Source organism: Lonchura striata, chromosome 5 (genome assembly GCF_050655825.1).
Source record: "Lonchura striata isolate lonStrDom1 chromosome 5, ASM5065582v1, whole genome shotgun sequence".
In the NCBI taxonomy this organism is placed as follows: Eukaryota; Metazoa; Chordata; class Aves; order Passeriformes; family Estrildidae; genus Lonchura; species Lonchura striata.
This window is the reverse complement of record NC_140707.1, coordinates 51,081,073-51,101,880: the sequence shown is the minus strand read 5'-3', so window position 1 is coordinate 51,101,880 and position 20,808 is coordinate 51,081,073. Positions and strand designations below refer to the sequence as shown.

The 20,808-nt window shown below is 46.4% G+C and overlaps 3 protein-coding genes across 17 annotated transcripts in view; 1 reads left to right on the top strand and 2 right to left on the bottom strand.

The window, feature by feature from the left end:
• Nucleotides 1-1,236, bottom strand: part of TTLL5 (tubulin tyrosine ligase like 5) — a 122,385-nt gene extending 121,149 nt beyond the window's left edge. For 6 of the 10 annotated variants that reach the window (XR_014956057.1, XM_085582158.1, XM_085582160.1 and 3 more), the window contains exons 1-2: nucleotides 1,085-1,236; nucleotides 455-584 (exon numbers count right to left, since the gene is read on the bottom strand). Coding sequence is in view for 8 of the 10 variants with exons in the window: in XM_085582158.1 (XP_085438284.1) it covers nucleotides 455-534 (80 nt within the window). In the remaining 2 variants the exon portion in view is untranslated. Of the gene's footprint in view, nucleotides 1-454; nucleotides 585-725 lie in introns of all 10 variants that reach the window. The other 4 variants (XR_014956058.1, XM_021542789.3, XM_085582157.1 and 1 more) reach the window with 4 other exon arrangements.
• Nucleotides 1,237-1,445: 209 nt separating this feature from the next.
• Nucleotides 1,446-3,886, top strand: ERG28 (ergosterol biosynthesis 28 homolog). The gene is made up of 4 exons (XM_021542786.4): nucleotides 1,446-1,610; nucleotides 1,765-1,855; nucleotides 3,081-3,199; nucleotides 3,360-3,886. Exons 1-4 carry the CDS (start codon nucleotides 1,478-1,480, stop codon nucleotides 3,437-3,439), a joined length of 423 nt encoding a protein of 140 aa, XP_021398461.1. The 5' UTR covers nucleotides 1,446-1,477; the 3' UTR covers nucleotides 3,440-3,886.
• FLVCR2 (FLVCR choline and putative heme transporter 2) overlaps nucleotides 3,856-20,808 on the bottom strand; it is a 35,093-nt gene continuing 18,140 nt past the window's right edge. Inside the window, exons 5-11 of one of the 6 annotated variants that reach the window (XM_085582178.1) lie at nucleotides 20,470-20,573; nucleotides 13,818-13,928; nucleotides 13,299-13,404; nucleotides 12,755-12,866; nucleotides 11,766-11,821; nucleotides 10,116-10,214; nucleotides 3,856-5,889 (exon numbers count right to left, since the gene is read on the bottom strand). In XM_085582178.1, the coding sequence (XP_085438304.1) occupies nucleotides 10,131-10,214; nucleotides 11,766-11,821; nucleotides 12,755-12,866; nucleotides 13,299-13,404; nucleotides 13,818-13,928; nucleotides 20,470-20,573 (573 nt within the window). In that variant the 3' untranslated portion in view covers nucleotides 3,856-5,889; nucleotides 10,116-10,130. Of the gene's footprint in view, nucleotides 11,822-12,754; nucleotides 12,867-13,298; nucleotides 13,405-13,817; nucleotides 13,929-20,469; nucleotides 20,574-20,808 lie in introns of all 6 variants that reach the window. The other 5 variants (XM_085582177.1, XM_077784020.2, XM_085582179.1 and 2 more) reach the window with 5 other exon arrangements.

Sequence of the window (20,808 nt, the reverse complement as noted above, 5' to 3'; positions counted from 1 at the left end):
AAAACGGCATGAAACATCATATATCAATCTACTGTACAGCAGATTTCTAATCTCTGCAGCAGTAAAAACTAAAAAAAAACCACAACCAAACAAAAAAAAAACCACAAACCTCTGCCCCCAGAAAACCACACATGCCAAAAAAAAAAAAAAAACAACCCAACAAAAAAGGAACATGTATCATCAAAACATTCCCATTTTAGGAACATGACAGAAAGAAATCCATGAAAATATGGACTTCAGAACAGCCAAGAAAAGCTGCACATCCATCCCGGATGAATGTGGTGGTCTTTTAGGCTGCAGATGTAGATAGCCTGCTCATAGGTTTAAGGCTGAAACAAATCATCTTTCACTTCATAGGCAGGAGGGTAAGGAATACATCTGTCTCTTCAAACTACTACAGATCCACCAGAAAGCACAAGGACATAGAAACAGTTCAGAGGCTTTTCCTACTTACTCCAGTGCATCTACAGCATCTTCTTCCTCCTCTGAGGATGAGCCAGTTTCCTCCAGATCTTTAGCCATCCCAACTGGCATTTCCTTTGGAAATTCTCATACAGCCCAGGCCTAGTTGCAAGAGCAGTTACCTGCAGTAAGGATTAAAAGCAGGAATGAAGAGCTGAGCAGGACAGCAAGAGGTATCAGGTAACTACCACTTCCTGCCGGTAGATATTTCTTACAATACTATCAACAAGTCTGTTAAACATCTGTGATCTGTCAAACATCACCTCGGAGCCACGAGAGTGCAGAAAGCAGCATCCCGTTCCAGCAGATCATTCCGCACCTGCCCGTGGGAGCCACTCGGGCACTCACCGCTAACGCGCGTCCCTGCCCCGCCTGCCTCGGCCGCAGACCCACGCCAGGCCGGCCCAGCCCAACGGGAAACGCCCGCCAGGACCGCCCCGCCGCACGGGGCCAGCCGGACACCGTAACGCCTCCACCGGCGCAGGAGCGGCGCTCCGGCCCGGAGGGGCGGCTACGGCCCGGCCTGGCCCGGCCAGGCCAAGCACGGCGACCTCCGGCGGCCCCAGAAGAAGCAAGAGCGGCGGGGAGCGCCTAAGGCAGCGGGTCCCCGTGCTAGCCGTACCTGCCCGCGCTCGGCTGGCGGCGCCGGGCCGGGCGGGCACGGCAGCGCCGGCCCCTCCCGCCGCTTCCCCGTTACTACAACAACCGACGGGCGGCGCCCCGCCCCGCCGCGCAGCCGCCCCGCCGCCTCACTGCGCAGGCGCACTGGCTCCGCCCCCTGCCGGCGCGCTCACTCGCTCCCGCGAGGTGGGCGGGGACGAGGCGGGCATGATTCCCGCGCGACGAAGAATCCGATTGGCTGGGGGCGGTATTACGTAGCGTGGCGCGCGCATGGGGCGGCGCGCAGTGACCAATGGGAGCGCGGGGCGGTGGCGTGGGCGGGAGCGGCGCCGGGAGCGCGCAGGGACGCGGCCGGGCCCGGCGGGCGCGGCTCGGGTTCGAGCCGGCCGGCAGGATGAGCCGGTTCCTGAACGTGCTGCGCAGCTGGCTGGTGATGGTGTCGGTCATCGCCGCCGGGAATACCCTGCAGAGCTTCCGCGATCACGGCTTCCTCTCTGAGAAGCTGTACACCGCCAGCCCCGGCCTCGGTAAGGGCCGCGCCGGCCGCCCTGGCACCTGGAGGTGTCCTTGCAGCCGTGGGCCTTGCACTGTCTTCGGAGTCCCCCTCTGGGGCCCGGCGACACTGGGGGTGGCAGGCAGGGCTGTGCGTGGTCTCCATGTGCTCCCTCCTTCTTTACGCAGTGAATGGGCTCCAGGCTCGGACCTTCGGCGTCTGGACCCTGTTGTCATCAGTGATCCGCTGCCTCTGCGCAATCGACATCCGTAACAGGACGTATGTAAAGCAGCACCCGAGAAATCCATTGGTTTGCTTGCTAGACACAGCCTGAGCTTAGGGGGCGGCACAGAGGAGGTGGGGAATCAAAAGCTGTTCCTGAACTTTCTATAGCGTTGACAGCATTCCCTTAAAGAAGCTCAAATAGCAGTGTGGGATTTGTGTGGTAGCTGCTGCCCCCTTCTTCCTCTGTGGGGACAGCCTGCGCATTTGAATTCTGTTCTTAGCTCAGTCAGAAACTGGTGGATCTGAGAACCTCTTACTGTCACCAATTTCTGAGCTCCAGGTTGGAAAGCATTTTCTGAATAGCGTTGTTGCACTGTTAATTAAGCAATTGCTAATGTTGTGGTGTGACTGATGCTCAGTACTTCTTTTACTATGACAGCTTAGTTAAAGACTAGGACAGTTATAGGTGCCCCATTGCAGTGGTCTTAACCAATTGCTTTCTTCCCTACACTCTTACCTGGGGCTGACAACAAGGCCTGAGGAGCAGCCTGATGCTGAGTGGGAGACACACCATTTCTCTGTGTGCTAGCAGAGGGGTTTCCAAGCAAGCTGACTTGAGGTCAGTGCTAGACAAAGCCTTTATTGGCGGTTGCTAAAATGCTTTTGTCAGTACTTTCCTCGGCCCTGCAGTAGAAGTCACTGTTCACCTGGCAGTGTGTGCTTGGATTGCCTAGGCTTATCTGAGGTAGGGAGGCGCAGGGACTAAACTATATTGTTTCTAGGGGGTGATGGCAATGCCAGTTATCAAGAATCAGTTGTTTCTTTGAGGAATTTTATTTTGCATCTCTTGAACCTGCTCCCTTTTCAACAGCTGTGGCCCATAGAGGGTAGCAGAGCACCAGTGGGAAGACACTGGGTGATGCAGCCTGAAGTCAGAGAAGTCTTGTCACCCTAATTCTCTGCTCATCCAGTTCTTACCTTCTTTTTGTGTGTGCACATACTTCATTTCACTGGTGCCCTACTCATGCTCTCCCCTCTTCACCTTCCTTCAGGCCAGATAATGCCTGTGACTTCCAGTGCACCATTGAACATGCTGCCCCGTTCTCCTCTCAGCTGTTGCCCAGGGAGATTTTGCACCTCACGAGGCAAGGGACAAAGTCCCCTCTGTGCTGCCAGTGAGAGCAGACGGGGCAGCATGCAGGTTTGTGTTTTTTTCTACTCGGCCATATTCATGCCCATCGTATGATATGATAACCTTCTTTTTTCTGCTCTTCAACAGCCTCTATCACATCACACTCTTTACCTTCTTTTTGGCCCTTGCTCACTTCCTCTCTGAGGTCTTCATCTACCACACTGCCGCCTTGACAATTGGAGTTATGGCACCCCTCATGGTAGCAAGTAAGTAGAGCTCTGCATCCTCCCCCTGCATACTCTCCTTGGAACTATGATAGCCCAGAAAAACTCCTCATGCAACTATGGGCTGTGGGGATGATGGGAGGGGATGCCTCATCTCTTGCTCAGCATTTTCTACACAATTCATCCTGTATCTCCGTCACAGGTTTCTCTATTATGGGGATGTTGATTGGACTGCAATACCTGGAGGTAGAAGCGCTATCACAAAACAAGAAGAAAAACTGAAGTTGAGGGATTTTTGTGGATCAGTGTCATCTTCTACCTTCACTGCCAGACTTCCATGAAAGCTCAGCTGAATTTCTCCAGGACACCAGTCCCGCTGGTGGGTCAGTGTCAGACTGTGTCAATCACTGTCATTACCAAGTTGTTTTTGTCTTGTCCAGGCAACATTTCAACTGACTGATGTCAAAGACCAAGTCCCAGTGGAGTTTGTGTCAAAGCTTATGGGAGACAGTTGGTGACTGACTCCCTGGGTAGCAGGCAAAAGTCTCTGGCATGCCCAGAGCTCTAAGGACTTTTGTCCCGGTGTACTTGTGGGGACAAGATGCAAGAACTATCCAGGATGTGCTGAACACTGGACCAGAGAGAATGGGTGCTACCCCTGGCATTGCCGTGTAACTTGCATGTGTGTGTTCCCCAGGGGCCATTTCTAATAAATGACCAAAAACTGCAGTGGGCTGTTTGTCTTTCTGCTACACAGCAGTGGGTAGAAGATCAGAGCCAACAGCACCTTCCACTGTATGTTGCAGAATACATCATCTCTCTTTACAGCAAACCTACCTTTCCCTGACTCCTTGCCACAAAGTTCCAGGTCTGACTGCTCACGTAACACACATGAAGAGGGTTGTTGACGCTCTCTGCAGCATGCTGGTGGACAGCAAACTCAAACTATGAATCTGTGAGCGAGGACTGAGGCCTGTGTAGCAAGTTATAACTACAAAAGATGGAAAAAACAGGAACAGGTTCCTCAGATCTAGAGAAAATTATGCCCAAAACAGTGGGGAGTACACAGAATGCAGAAAAAAGCCCAGCAAGAATTCCTAGCTGGGAAGGCAATTGATGTGCAGAAGAAAGAGGAAGCAAATAGAGAGAAAGAACACAGTAGTAGCACTAGGCAGAAAGATGATTTTTCTGTTTTGCAGAACATTTCAGGCTATTAAATGAGCCACATGTAGACTGTTTTTTTAATCATTTAATATGAATATGCCAGGTTTCACTGTACACTTCAAATGTTTATATTTTACATTAGAATTTCTATGGAAATCATTCTAAAACCCCATCCTCAATCCCAGACTATCAAAGATAGGACTTTAATGATAGAATATGCTGAATTTGAAAAAAAATTATCAAGATCACAGTCCAACTCCTGGCCTTGCACAGGACCTGTAAGAATCACACCATGAGCCTGAGAGTATTGTGTAAGCATTTACTGAACTCAGGCTGTATCAAAAAATGTTAAAATTTCATTTAAAAATGTTTTGTCAAAAATAGTTTGTCAGAGAGGAATATTTTTAACCATTCCACCTCAGTACAGCTTTTGTCCCCTGACTCAAGTAATATAAGGACACTTGATGTCTCCAGCAGGGGTGGGATGCTGGAAAGGATGGAGAAGTGATAAAAGGATCTACAGTTGTGTTTGGAAGATAAACAGCATACTGATGGGCAGTGTCTGTAAGACACAAATGCTGGTAAGTAGGCACCTTCTCCTGTTCTCTATTAGGAAGTGAGAAGCTTCCACACTGCAGCAAAGCTGGATTCCCATCATACCCCTCTCTGTGGCTGTGAAGAGCAATACACCCTTGGCTGCTTTTCTCAGTGTAACACTTCACAAAAGTTTCTGTGTAAGGTTGAAACACGCAAAAGGCACTTTGTTGTTAAGGAGGAAGACACAGTCCTCATCCCAGGGAAATAGTGGTTTGACTCATTTCTGTTGCTAATGTAGTGATGAGCTAGATTTAGGTTGCAGAACCAGTCCTTGCCTCAAGCTAGAAGGAGGCATGTAGTATCTCTTAATTATTATATCTTAATCATACTGAATTCCGAGTAGAAGTTTATCCAGATGAAGAGTGCTTCATCTGGGAAAGCCAAATAATAAAAGAAGAGCTGGCAGCAGCTGGTGCACTGCTTTGCACTTGCTGGTAATATACTGAGACCTCTACTACTACCTGTGCAACACAGAGCATCATGGGAACCAAGGAAGAGCAATCCCTTTTCCCTAGAGCCAGCTTTTCCAGGGATGCTTACAGAGTTAAGTGTGGTCCAGCTTCTGCCTTTCATGTCGCAGCCACATGCAAGGTGCCACCATCATGCTCAGGGTTAGCCTGGTACTGTGACTTTTCCTCTCAGCACATATGCTTTTTCCAAGCATACATGGTAGGGCTGGGGAAGCATAGCATTTTCCCAACTTCTTCTCCCAAACACCAGAACAGCGTGATGCAAGGACAAAACTGACAAAAGCAACCCCCCTCTTGTTTTGCTCTTTAACACTCTCCACAAGCAGTTCACAGGGTTTCTGTCCTGAGGCTGCTCCCCTCCCGTGGCATGCATGTGACAGGAGGATGGTGCAGGTATAGGAGGAGAGGAATGAGGGGGGCTGTATCTCCCAGCTTTGCCACCCCTTCATTTCACAGCCGTGATTCCTCAAGGACTATAGTATAGGCTTCTGGCAACACTTTCTGCAAGTCAGAGAAAAACAATATGGTTAGGATCCTGGCTGGCCAGACCCTGGCTTCAGAGACATCAGCTGGCCAGAGCCTGGGTAGTTCATAGCTCCCTGCTACTACAGAAATCCCCAAAGAAGAATCACCATCCTCAGAGAGTGCTGCTGGTTCCCTCTTCCTTCTCTACCAACTCTGACTGCCCAAGAAGGGGCACTGGGGCAGCAGGGCAGTGCAACATCCCACTGTTTAAGCTACTTGCTGTAGTCCTCAGACCATTACGAATTCACTGCGGGGCTGATACCACTGGAGGTATCAGACTCACAGCCAGCTCACCAACATTTGACTGTGACACAAGGTCAGCCTCAAAGCATGAAGTTGCAGGGCTAGTTCCCTGGGGGAGGGAAGGTGCTGGGAACTCCTTCATGCCATGAGGCAGCACGGTGTCTGTGCAAACACCAGAGAGAACTTGCTTTCTTTACATCCTCAGGAGGCTCAGAACAACCACTAGTTCCCCTGTGTTCTTACTCCAGCATGTTTGAGGCCTCTTCAACTCCCAGACACATTGCTTATCTTGCTCATCTTCCAAATCTTTTCATTCCCACTCCCACTGCCCACTGAAGTGCTGGCACCCTCTGTCCTGCTTCTTCCCTTTCCCCAGCTTGGATTTATGGCTGAGATAATTCCACTGAGTGGTGCCTTCTTCAAAGTTCACTACTTATATCTTAAAGAGACATAAGAAATAAGAGGTAAACATACCTAAGTTTTTTTCTCCACAAATCATATGGAAGAACTAGCCTGATTTCTTGGAACCTTAAGATGGAGGGAGCTTTTCCCCAGAGGAAAAGCAAGGAAAATGGAGATTGTTGCCCAATTACCACCATATCCTCAGCTTCATGGAACAGCCAAACTGTTCTAATTCCAATTCAGCTTTCCTAGATGGAGTTTCACAAGCTCAGTTTCTGAGCCTTTCTGGAGTGTATTAGGATTAAACTTGAGACTTTTTCTTCCCCTTTTGGAAAGCATACTTCTCAAGTTCTAATTCTCCTTACAGGGAGACAGCCCAGCTGTCACCAATTCAGAAGACAGGACTCAGACTTGTAAAGGTGTATAGGTCCCCTGCAGCCTGGGCTCTGAGTTTACTCACTGTAAGGCAAGACTGACATCTGAGGCAGAAATCAGAGGTGCACAGGAAATAGGTTCACACCCCCAGTGCAGTTCAAGAGAAATCCAGGCAGCATGGAAGGAAGAGATATGAAACAGTCTCATTTTGAGTAGGCTCTTACACAATCTGTAGGTGAAAAGGTTTTGCAGAAGTCAGCTGCAATATCCCAAAGCAGAGGAGTGAGATAAGGAAAGCTTCAAAGACATGTCTGAAAGCAAAAGCCAGGAAGTGCAAAGAGGGAACTTGAACAAGCAGGAAGGGTAGGGGATGCCTGAAGTAGTGCCAGAGATAGGAATAAGGGGAAATATGCATTTAGACTACAGAAACTCCACCAGAATACACCATGGAAGCACTCAAGCAACTCAGAACAGGCTTCCCAAGCACATCTGGGGTCTCAGCACCACTCATCTGCTGTGGAGCTATGGGAGCAGAGATTTAGACTAGACAGTCTGCAGGGCTCCACTACCTTGGGAAAGGAAAGCTGCTCTCACAGCTGAGTCACAGTACTGGAAAAGGGCACGCAGATGGCCTGCCTATGGCTTTGGTACAGGAGAAGGCCGCTTACCACACAGTAAACAGAGAAATGGAGTAGGGCACTTTGGAAAGCAAAGAATGAGTTCACATTATTTGTGCCTACTACACAAAATTCCAGCTTTTTTTTATTGGCAGTATTTCACTAGAGGCTAAGCATGGTGCAGCTTTCACTAGAATCCAGTAAGCTACTGAGGGTGGACACTTGTCCTAAACAAACTATGGAAGATCAGCAAAGATGCTTTTTCTTAATGCAAAGAAACAATACAAAAAGGTTTGCATGGATGCTGCAAATCACAAGCAGTACACAGCATATTCATGAGTATAGTGTGTGTGGTGAATCAGCTGACACTACTATGAAATCTTAAGGCACAACACTTCAGATGCATTTACAACAAGGGCAGCACACAAAGAGCCTCATTATCACATAAAACAGGTGTTTGATCCAAGTGTCCTGAGATACAGAAAGCTAAGCCAGCTGGAGCTCTGGGAACTGAGGCAGACAAAAGTGAGGAGGATTGTTGGGACCACATTACAGCTTAATTAATAGAGGACAAGGTGTACACAATGCCGTTAGGCTAATTTAATCTACTAACTGCAACAGTTGTTTAATTATAACCATAGCAGATGAGGGCGCCAATAGAAGACAAACTGCTACACAGCCAATGGTACAATGCTTCAGTGGAAAGTTAGATCTGCACAACTCTACAGCTCTGGAAGCTCACAACTGACTCTGAGTCTTCTCCTTGCAACAGCCACAGCATTGTTTAGGCTGGAGAAAACCCTTAAGATCACCGAGTCCAACCATTTACCCAGCACTGCCAAGTCCACCACTAAACCATGTCCCTAAAAACCACATCTACATGTCTTTTAAATACCTCCAGGGTTGGTCATTCTATCATTTCCCTAAGCAGCCTGTTCCAATGCTTTACAACCTTTTTGGTGAAGAAATTTTCCTAATACCCAATCTAAATCTCCCATGGTGTAACTTGAGGTTGTTTCTTCTTGTCCTGTCACCTGTTACTTGGGAGAGGAGACTGACCCCCAACTCACTATGACTTCCTTTCAGGTTGCTGTAGACAGCAAAAAGGTCTCCCTTGAGCCTCCTTTTTTCCAGGCTAAACAACCCTAGCTCCTTCAGGTGCTCTTCACAGGACTTGTGCTCCAAACCCTTCACCAGCTCTGCTATCCTTCTCTGGATATGCCCCAATACCTCCATGTCCTTTTTGTAGTGAGGGGCCCAAAACTGGACACAGGACTTGAGATGCAGCCTCACCTAGTACAGGTGGACAAACCCTTCTCTAGTTCTGCTGGCCATACTATTTCAGACATAAGCCAGGATGCCACTGGCCCTTTTGGCTACCTGGACACACACTGGCTTATGTTCAGTGGCTGCTGGCTAGCACTCCTAGGTCTTTTTCCAGTGTGCAACTTTCCAGCTGCTCTTATCCAAGCCTGTAGCACTGCAGGACTCAGCACTCACCTTGTTGAACCTCATAAAATGATCTCAACCTGTGGATCCAACCTATCCAGCTCCCTCTGCAAACCCTTCCAACCTTTCAACAATACTCCTGCCCAACTTGGTGCTTGATCTGCAAACTGACTAAGAGTGAAATCAATCTCTTCATGCAGGTCATTGACAAAGGCATTAAAAAGGACTGTCCCAATACTAAGCCTTGGGGCACAGTGCTGGTGAGCTGATGCCAGCTGGATATAACTCCATTTACCAACACTCTCTGCCCATGGGACTCTTCCTGATATTTCCATCAAAGCATAGAAGCTTCATGCTCCCTGTAGAACATACCCTAATCTTAGGAGAGTTAAGGCTGGAGTTTGCAATCAACTTGCTCTGCATGTTAGTCCTGTTGGCTGTGGCACTAAATGATACATACAGTCTATCACATCTTGAAAAGCAAGGGGTAGCATGGATAAATTAGTAGATCAGCCTGTCGGTGTGAAACAGAGGACAGTGAGTAGCAAAGCATTACCATCCCAAGCAAGAGCTGAGAAAATGCAAAGTACCACTGAGATTCACAGATCAACAAACACAGAGCTTCACAATTTTCAGGCATTCTTATAGCATAAGGCACCAACCCAACGACTCTGTTCTTGCTACATGTTTTTAAATTTCCTTCTTGAAGTTGGCCATGCACCCTGGCTGTAATCAAAACCCAATTCTTTAAAGGGTTTCTGGTATCACCTCCAGCCTAGAATCTGGACTGTAAAAATAATGACAGAGAAGTGGCTCCAAATGTCTGCACCTCCTCTCCCTAACAAATGACTGACAGTTCAGTTCTCCATCTGCTCCAGCACCAGGCTTTTCTTTGCTGCACCTAGCTGAATCCCTACATCTCTGTTGACATGAGCCTGTGGAGATCTCCACTGTTCTTGGAAGCTGTCTTGTCTTTCCTCTCAGCTGAGTACCTGAGAAGACCAGAAAGATTCTTAATACTCTACAGCCATTGCAGTCACCCCATGAATGCCACTGGCTCCATGCCTGTGCCACCGTGTGAGCATTGAGAGAAGTAGATTAGTGCAATTCTCCTACCTTGGTGTGTTTAAACTAGTGAGCGGGAGGGGCACTGATGGGGTTAGATTTACAAGCTACAGTCCCATCATCCATGATCTGATTGTTGCCTTGGAGTCTCTGTAATGACAGTCATAAATCAGAAAATATGGAGGCAAGTAGGAAAAGAAATTAAAGCGGAGCAAAATAAGAAAGTGAAACAGGCAATGGAAGAAACCAGTAAAATCACCCAAGCATGTGTAAGGCAGCTGTGCCACATGGAAAAGCCCCAGTACCTGACTTTGTCAGAGCTCTCCACAAAGGCAGCACACAATGCCCAAGCCCAGCTGGTTGATCCCTTGGCCAAGGCATCCATTTTAATGCAGAATACCAGATTCAGCTTACCACCAGTCAGTTGAGCACCTGCAGCAGGTTGTTAAGTTTGAGAATACTCAGGTGAGCTCAGCCATGTGGAGAACACATTTGGGGGTGTGCAGCATGACTTCCTCCAAGAACATCTCAGGGGGAAGGAGCTGCCAGTGAAATTTTTCACTGACTGAGACCTGTTATCTCACATCCCTCTGCTTCTTATTACTGTCAGTTCTGGAGACTTTTAGGATTATAAAAATGACATTGCACCACTTTTGCTCTGGTTGCAATGCTCTTCCCCATGCAGCAGCAAGCTCTTAGAATAGTATTTAGACTGAAAATTATTTATACTAAAAAGGACTTAGGCAAAAATGTGTAATTCATCTGATGAGAGAAATGTCTGATAAAGGGAAAGGATCTACTACTAGAAGGCATCACCTTCACTGTCAAAGGACCTCAGGCCCTTTCCTGGGCCTTCTACATCCATTTTATGAATTCAGCTCACAGTGCCACCAGCACTGTCTTCTGAATGGACCTGACTCAAGACAGCACAGAACTGAGATTTTCACACTTTGCTAGTCATGGTTGCTGATGGTTGCTTGAACGTTGAATGGATATCTTTGCTAACATTGTAGAAGAGGAGCCCAGAATAATACAGAAAATAGCCCCAAGCAACCAGTCCCCCTCCCTTTCCCTCAGGGAGAGCTTCTGACAGTATCCACTGCAATTAGCTCACTAGAGGCCTTATCCCATGTGCAAACATCTGCATTTATTGCACAGAATGCCACAGGGACATCACACCCCAAGCTCTGGTGTGCAAGTAAGAACTAGCAGCCTTGTCAGCAGCACTATGCAAAATGTGAGCAGCCAGATTGCTCAAGCCCTCGCTTAGGCTTTGTCACCTTATCTACCTCCAGGCACATACACTGAACCCCATTTGGCAGCTGAGGGCAAGGAGTAAGAGAAATAACCTGCCAGCCTAGGGGCCTAGAATAATAGTTACTCAGCTCTGAAAAAGAGCAAATCACTGAAGGCCTCAACACATTGTCAAGGGAGAGAAGTGACCACAACACTGCCCTACATCTGGCCCTAGCTGGTATGAAGATGTGTGAAGCCCTGCAGAATCCCAGAGGACTAGAGCCTACAGATATTAACACTGAGCAGAGGCCCCAGCAGCTGAGAGATCTACAATTACATCCAGTCTGAAAATGCCAACAAGGAGCTTCCCCACAAGCCACCCCCTTTCCTAGAAAAAACAGAGGTTGGGTGTTGTCCTGAACTAATAGCAGTGGCACAGCAGGGATTGAAAGGGAGTTTACTCACGGTCTGTTCATTTTCCAAATTGGCCTGTTGTCTTCGGAGATCAGCCTTAATGAATGCTGGAACAGAGGGAGGAAGAGAGATGTGAAAGCAGTCAAGTCACCACAGGGCCCAAGTCAATTCCCCAGGACTCAAATGAGCAGCAGAAGCCCCAGAAGAGACAGAAACACATTACAATAAGCAATAGAAACCACTCTCTTGAGTGAGGCTGAGAACACTTCTGAAACAGGCAGGATAGAGATTCTTTATTGCAGCATGTAGAAGGTCCAATTTTGAGACCCCAACCAGAGCCAGGGAAAAAAGCCTTGGCTCTTCTTTGTAAGCAGACCAGATGCTTAAAGAGGAACAGCATTGCTATGGGACTGCTGTGTGGGTTCTGCCCTTTCCTGTAGGCACTGTGAAGCATGGACAACTCTTCAACTAATTAAGTTGAAAAGAGGGTACATGCAGAATCATTTCCAAAGGAATGTGCAAAAAAGTCACAAGTTTCTGCTCTCTATTTATCCAAAAATATTTTACATATTCAAATGGTTTCCAGGATGGTTTCTACAATGCTTATTACATAAATACTAGCTCTCACCTAGTATTATAATTAGCTGAATATCCATTACAGCTGCACAATTGTCCTCTTTAGTTGGGTCAGTGGGCTTCTGGGGAGAAAGTAAGACATCTTCCTCATTGTAAACTCTGCATCTGTGCCTAGTTGGTAGGGTTCCTTGACTTGCTGGTCACAGTCCAAACCTTCTCTCATTATTAGAACCCAGTGGTATTTATGGCTACTGCACTCTTACAATACTTCCTATATCACCTGTTTTTCCCAACCTTGTTTCAGTTATCCCCACCTGGTATCAATTAGTTTCCTTGTTAAACTCTAATCACAGCATATGATCTTTGCTAAGTACATTTCTAACTTAACTCCTTGACTCAACTTCAATTAATGTGCCAAGCCCAAGGCAAAGTCAGAGCAGAAGAACACTGAAAATTTTAATTACCTGTCATAACAGTCCCCAGGAACAGGACAGAACAAAGCAAGAGGTTTCCTTCCTTTGTCCCAAAGCGATCCATGACTTGCCCTTGGCTAATGGTGAAGACAATACCAAAAATCTACAAACAAACAAATGTGTACTGCTGTTATAAAGCAAACTCTTTCCAATCTTTACCAAGTATCAGAGCATACAGGCCAATCAACAGTTGGTTATAAACACATCTAGAGGCACCTTCTTGCAGCTAATGGAATGACAGATGATCCTGAGAGGTGGAACTTCATCTCTCATTGGAGACGAGCCAGCACTGTTAAGAGCTATGCTGGAAAAGGCAAGGATGACTGGCACTCTGAAGTATTTTCTTAAACAGAAACAGAATGAGTGCCACTACAGAAACGCCATGAGGAACATCATTCAAAAAGCCAGGTCCCGGGGTGCTTAGATCTGCACTACATTACACCAATAATGGACAAGAAAAAGACTCAAGGCTTGGAACTACAATTTAATCTCTTTGCCTAAAAAGAGGCAAGCAAAGGGAAAACAGCACACCTACCTGTGCTGAGACATTAAGGAGCCCTGATGACGTTCCTTCTGACTCTGGGTATGTCAACTCCACAGCAAACTCAAAGCCCAGGGGAAGATATCCTGTCATGAAAAACCTGTAATGAAGTACACAGAAAGGAAGACTCAGCAACTGCCAGAAGGAAGACTGAAGAGGTACAGAATAGACTGTAACTCTAAGGTGCATCACCCTCAGCACAGTCAAACAGCCATGCCAGCCCACATGCTTTTCACTCTTGTCCACTGATCATCTATGGGGCTGTGGGTACCACTTGCTTTCCAAAAGCTTCCACTTGATTACCTGAACAATTAAGGGTCACAGTAATGTCCCTTATTCTAATGAAGCACATACAAGTCAGCAATAGGAAGGGAAGATAATTTTGTCCTTAAACCATACAGAAGCCGTTCAGGTGCTATGGCACTCCCCAGTCCCTCCCACAGCAGGAGTTCTGCCTCCCTGCTCATCCCCTCCCATCACATGCCAAAGAAAGCACCCTGCACATGAACTTACCCCAGAAATCCAGCAGTCACAAAGACCACCCAGAGGTGGCCCAGGCTCAGAGTGAAGGTATAGACTATCATTCCGACCAGAGACATGATATAGACAACTAGAGTTGTTTGCCTGCAAGAAAAAGCAATTAGGGTTTTATTTCATCCAATCCTCCTTTTTGCCCACTGATCTTAGTATATATAGCTTGTAGCACATGGGTAAAAAAAGCATTTATAAGTTGCAGAGTCTCTTGGTACTCATACCCAGACAGAGGAACTGGACTGACAGAGAGCATGGAAGGCACACAAAGCAGCGCAGCAGCAGAAGAAAGATCCTACTACAGGTTGACAGATGCCTGGTCATATATGGCACATGGCACTTCAGGAGGAGAACAAGAGCCAATTAAAGAGATCATTAATTTTCTTGGGCATCCTCTGTACTATAGTGAGTTGAATATACTTACTTATAAGCAGGAGCCAAGGAGATCAAGCACTCTCAAGAAGGGACTTAAAGGAAAGAGGTGTCAGCACTGCTAAAGTCTTATGGGCCTATATTTTTCAGTGCTGTCCAAAACAGCTTTCATTGCTGCCCCTTTCTGTTGTTTAAACTACCTGCTGTATTTGGAGAGGTGACATGCAAGCTAGGTTGCCCTCACAGCCTCACCCTCAAGCCATAAGAACATTTATCAGGTGCTAGTTCCACAGCCAGCAGCAGCTGAGCCACAAGCAAGACACCCTGTGCTCAGGAATCGTGCCAGTCAGATCCTGGGAACAGCCAAACCTGCAGCCAGGCCATGCAAGTGGACTCAGTACTGCAAGACACAGGAACAGCCCAGGCCAGCTTTTAACAAAACATTTAGCAATTGTCATCCTTGACTACACACCAAGAAAACCCTTTCCACATTAAAAAAAACAAGGTTCATTCTAGTACAAGAAGCAGCAGTAGGTCTTTCCAGTATATAGTTTTGAGGAGGAAAAGGAGGGAAAGGAGGAAAACGTTAATACTTTACCTGACTGAAATTCCACCAGGATTTTGAAAGCAGAACAGTTACCAGAGTTGATAAAAACTTGATCATTGTCTTTTAGGAAGAAGTTATACGTATTACCACAAGCTACTTGTGTACATTCTCCCAAATTTAAGTTTTAATCCATTAAAGAATGTGTTTGATATCAGTTCCTAGAATTCCACTGAAGAAACTAATCTCAAAGTATTTTCACTTTTCCTTTTTAATGCAAATTATCACTGTCAAAAATTCAACCCAAGTAGACAGTAAGTATTACAATGTGTAAGAAAATATTTCCAGTACACTGAATTACTACAGATCAATCTGGACTGTTCCAGAGAAGGTTCTGTCCTCCCTCACTGCTGCAATGACTGCAGTCAGTGGGGCTCATGCCTGTATGTCAATTCTTATCCAAACATAGACCTGAGAAGCTAATTTCAGATTTCAGCTATTGATCCATACTTAAAAGGTTCACCAGGCTCATTTAATATTTTGAAAGGCTAAACAACATGCTGTGGCGTGTTGTGTATTTTGTTTTGTAATTTTGTTGTGTATCAAAAGAGTAGTTAAATCTCTTAACCTCCAATCCTGTATCATTTCTCAAGTATGTTCTTTCCAAAGTTTTCACTGAAGGAAAAATTCAGCTGTAAAGGCTACACAAAGGGACTGCTTACTTCTGTTATAATCCATTGCAGAAAGCTGCTACTGGTTGACACAGTGCCTGGAGGCTGCAGAAGGAGAAGAGTTGAAAGACTGACTGAACAGAAAAAGAGCAGTCCCAGAGAGTGAAAGAGATACAAGTAAAAGCCTTTTTCTGCTCAGTACAGGTTCCTCAGGTATGTCCCATGAGTTCTTATGCCTCCCATGGCTTGACAAGCAGTCACGGAGAAAAGAGATAATTAGGAAAGGAACTCAAAGCTAGAATCACAGTTCTGTACTTGGGCTACATGAACCAAGTTTGAACTGGGAGCTCCTTCCATAAACAGGAGTCTCCAAATTACATAGCAGTTAGTGCTAAAATACTGTGCAGGCCTCCAAGAGGTGGCTGCAGCCCTTGGAAGTTTAGTCACTGCCAGCAGGGACACTCAGCCATGGATAGTTTTATAATTTTTTTCTCACCACAGACAGTTTGGGCTCAGTGCAGAGGTCTCAGGATAGTCACACAAAATCTCACTCAGTTTTCTAGGCTTATGGTTCAAGTATTCCAAGGGATTTGTATCTTATTCAGCATCATGAGAGTTGCCAAGTGTTGCACTTTGCCCCTCATCTCCAGGCAAAGGTGAAGAATGAGATAGTGACCAGATGTGGTCAAGGCTTTGTTTCACATTGATGCTATGTCATTAGTCAAGCTGCAAGAGAAGAGTTCAGTTCCCAGGACACGCTGTGCCCCCACGGAGAGCTAGAGCAAGCAGACTTGTATCTGCAGGAAAACTCTTGAAGGTGTTCCTCACTGAAACTGCAGAACTATATAGAGGACAAAATGGAGAAAACTGATCCTACCATGGGTACCTCATCTAGCAACTTTTCCTCACTGACCTCCCTGAATCATTAGGCTGCAGAAGGACAAAAATAATCAACATACCTTTGTGAAAGAACAGGACCACAGGCTTGAATGTTGTGTGAAATACAGACCAGGAAGCGCCCTGAACCCACGAACTGCTGCCTGCTCACCACAGACCCTCACAGGATCTGAACAGACAGCAGTGAATGCGAATCTTGCTGCAGGAAATAGCCTTAAGCACACAAGCAGACTTCTCCTAAGCCAGACTTCTGCCATACTCTGCTCCCATGAGCATTAGTGCTCAGTAGTCCAAGAAAGACACAAAATTTTGAAGAGGGCTTAATTGAGTTACTGGTAGACACTGGTGCATAGGGAAACAAAATCCCCTGGGGAAAGACACAGAGGCAGAGTGCTCCCAGGAAGTGGCCTTTGACACCCTGTTCACCAGAGAACAAGAATGCTCTGTGGCCCCAGGGGCACTGGGACATGGAAGAATGCCCAGTCTTAGCTTAATAAGTCTCTTATCATAGCCATAAATCTCATGGGAGTGAGAAAAGCACAAAGGAGGAGAAGCAGACTCACAGAGCACATCAGCACTGCATTCTGCTGTTTTTAGCAACCTACTCCCATGACAGTTCTAGAGGGACTGACAATTTTCATAGTCTGGAACAGGGAACAGAGACTGTCTACTTAACAGGCTGGTTAGTGCAGTGAGTACAGGCTGGAAGTTAGGCATCCTACACATTATCATAGAAAAGCTGAGGCTAACCCAACCCTGTGCTCTGGGATGTGGAAAGGAAGCATTATTATGACAGCACCAGTGCCAAGTCTCTGTGGCAGAGCAAGAGGGAGATCTGTGAAGGACCTGACATGTTTGCCACTTAGATTAACCTAACCAGCCCTGACATTCATCTGCCCTCCCAGTCACATTCCCAAACCTTCAGAAGAAGCAGATTTAAGAGTCCACACAAGGGACTGTGAGAAAAAAGAGACTTTGGGGAAAAAAGCCAGACAGGACCAGCACCAGCAAGGAACACAGCTGAAATGAAGAACACAACTCCTGCTGTTCAATCAGCTCCAGAAAAAGCCTCAGAGTAAGGAATGGATATGGCCCAACTCAGCCTTGTCTCACAAGGTCACTTGGATGAGGAAAGCAAAAGTGACAGGACAAGACTCAGAGGGAATTGCAGCTGCAAAAACATTAAAGTCAAGTAACATCTGAGGCAACAAATGAACAAGCTGGGAGCAGGAGGTGGGATGAGGGGCACAGGCACATAAAACAGTTTTAGCTGCTCACTAGGATGTTGTGTGCAGCTCCAGCATCCTCTGCTGTATGGACAGGGATGACAGATAGTCTCCACAGGCTTTGCCACAAGGACAGCACATTCCAGGCTGCACACAAGCCTGAACAACACCCTTGATCCTGTGCTCCCAGAAGATCCCATTGCTGAAGACACAGAGGTGTCAGATGCTGCAGAAAGGGATGAATTGGAGAATTGGCTTTGGTTTTCACCACAGCCTTATCCTTTGGCATTCAGTTTTATGCCGCTTTCTTCCTGTATGAAGGTCAGAAGAAAGGACAGTCTTGGTAAATTATTTATATAAGATATATGGCACGACAGGGTGAAGACATATCCACTGCACAAAGACTAACCTCGTGTAAAACAGACTATGATAAGAAGGCCCAAACTGCAGGTCAGGCTAGGCTGAGAGAGCACTCATCTTTCAGTGGAAGAGAGCCAAGTGCCTCATCTTCCACCATCTTTTCTCCCTCCCCCAAATTTTTGTACTTTGCATCTGTACAGACCTAAAACACCACTTGCCTAGTCAATGGAGAGAGAGATGGATATTTCTGACATCTTGCCTTATAGAGATGCAACAATGAAAGCTGACAGTGCTGACTGCAACCAGCTTGACCTGAGGCCATGTGACTACTGCACTTTAAAGAAAAGCATAACCAAAGAGAAGTGCTGATTAATTCAGTCCCCAAACACCTCTTTCTGAGCCAGACTATCCTACCAACACCAATGCACCCAGCAGTCTCCAGGTGTCACAACCTCATCCATCCTCTGAGTCAGGAACTTGATGTCAAAACGTTAAGGCTCTTCTCCTGATCCTGTGATTCAAAGAGGTGGGCTGTTCTCAACAAGCCATACCACCAAAGACAACCCTAATTCTTGCACTGCTCACTCATCACCATATAACCCATATATTTATTTTAATGGACCAATTTTGCACCTGCTATTCCAAAAACAAGAACAGTGCAGGGACTGCTGCAGGGACTTGCCTGCCAAATAAAAGCAAGAGTGCAAGGCCATTTGGTGCCCGAGCATGACAGATGGGGAAAGCCTGACTTAGCACAGCCTCACCCTTTCAAATAAGTGCTGATGGTACAGTAAAGATCAAACATGCATGTAGAGCTCTGCAATTCCTTCTGTTATTAACCTCCTCCTGCTCCCCTCAATCACAGCTGGATCCCATTCATTTGCTTCCCTCTCTTTCCAAGCTGACTAAAAAAAGGACTTGATATCTTTCCTTCCTGATTTTCATGTGCTTACCATTTTATTCTTGACACTATTGCAGCAACAGAGGAAAGGGGGAGGGTACCCACCTAGAACATCTGGCATCTTGACAGTTTTTTAAATAGACTTTTAAATGGGGCTAAATAAAGACTATGTAACACTCAGAAAAAAAATGTGCTAGTTTCACAGAAATCCATTTTGTAGGCTGTAATGGAGAACAAATTCTTAGCAGGGTTTTCCTCACCTAAGGCTAAAACTATCTCCCAATAGTCCCTGGGGGTCTGTAGAATAAACTCCATAGGTGACATAGTTCTATTTTTTCTGGACTGTTATTTTTCTCTCTCTCCCATTCTACCGAATTTCAAGTCCTAGCTCCACATGATGAGTCACAAAGCTCTTCAAGCCTTCATGCTGCAACCTAACCTCACTTATGGAGAACCAGGAAGAAGATACCTGGTCTAGCAGCACCAGCTGAGGCTACCTTACCACTAGCCTTGGGCTGGAAAGAAACACAAGTCACATAGCAGTACAGTTCTAACAGTTGTATTTCTATTCCCCAGGACTCCCATATGAGTACTATTGAGTGAGACACAACCAACTAGACACAGCAACAAACAACCTGCCAATCCCAGAAGTCCTCACCTACTGTTCTTTCTTATTAGAGAAGCCAATTTTCTACTTCTGATCCCTGTGCTTTACAGGGATCTAGGGGCAGAGGCCACTTCAGAAGTTGCAAGCTCACAGCTCGCCAGATTAATCTAAGCTGTCTACAATGAGAATGTGCATTTTTGGCCCAAGATATGGGGTAGGATAATGGCAGTAGGACTTCCCCCAGATGAAAAGCTGCTGCAAGGAATAAAACTCTGAAATTGCTTTTCAAGTCATTACCAGCCCATCACCAGTAAAGCCCCCTCACACCCAACCCGCTCAGACAACAGGCTGTAGCACAGTTCTCAAAGCCAGCAGAGAAGCCAAAGAGGTGGGTGGACCTTTTTGGAGGGACAGTATAAGACACAAGAGTCTCTCAGTAGCACCTAGGATATCCTACAGAGGTGTTTCAGTGAGATCCAAATTTCTGAGGACTGGGAACTGTAGGACAAGCAAAGACTCTTAACTGTCCCTTTGCAGCTGGCAAAGTATGCTGGCCAGATCTACCTTCCCAACTCGCTGGGCAACAAACATAATCATCCACCCGTAACCCCAATAACCCTTTTGCTTGCCCTAATTACAGCAACACGCCATCAGCACAATGCCTCTGGGCACTGGATTCAATGTGCCTTTCATTTAGCTGGACAAAAACTCAAAGAGGCTGGTTTGTAAGGGCTGACAAATGGTCTGGTACAGACTTGATTCTACTTGTGCCAAGAACTCTCTCATCTCTGATGGAAGTAGTTACTGGGCCATCTCATCTTCTCTGTAAGCCTCCATAGGGACCACCAACACCAGATCTGGTTTGGGCCTAGTGCTGGCTAATGCACAGCTCCAAACTTCACTTTACACTAATTGGATTTTGAAGAACCCTATTTTTTTCCCTACAAATCCTCCCAATGATTCAGTCCCTATAGTGCCAACTTGCAACTGCACAGGGTTCTTCCTTGCACAGTATGGAGGAAGAGCACAGTCACTAGGGAACAGAGGCAAACTTACTTGTATGTTTTGGTTTTGTCCAACCAGATGCCGGAGATCAGAGCCCCAGCCATCCCCGACAGTATAATTGTGAGTCCAATCCTGCCAGCATTCACCTCCTCCCCCTGTGGTGAGACACATACACACTCAAACAAGTGTAAGAGCTAACTCATATCCAACAAAAAGCAAAGTGCAGAAAACCCAGAGAGGAAGAGACACCGAAGTTAGTCTTCATATATGCTTTCTGCTGGTAATGCACTAACCAGAAGCAGCCTTTGCAGGAACACTTTTGAGCCCACTATGAGCCAGTGCTTCTGGTCCATGAAAAAAAGGTGGTCTGGCAATTATGTCTGAGCCAGT

Bases quoted from the DNA above. Each gene is read 5' to 3' on its own strand.
- ERG28 (XM_021542786.4), top strand. From the start codon at position 1,478: ATGAGCCGGTTCCTGAACGTGCTGCGCAGCTGGCTGGTGATGGTGTCG. The intron at 1,611-1,764 runs GTAAGGGCCGCG...TTCTTTACGCAG, and splicing joins CACCGCCAGCCCCGGCCTCG to TGAATGGGCTCCAGGCTCGG. The intron at 3,200-3,359 runs GTAAGTAGAGCT...TCTCCGTCACAG, and splicing joins GGCACCCCTCATGGTAGCAA to GTTTCTCTATTATGGGGATG.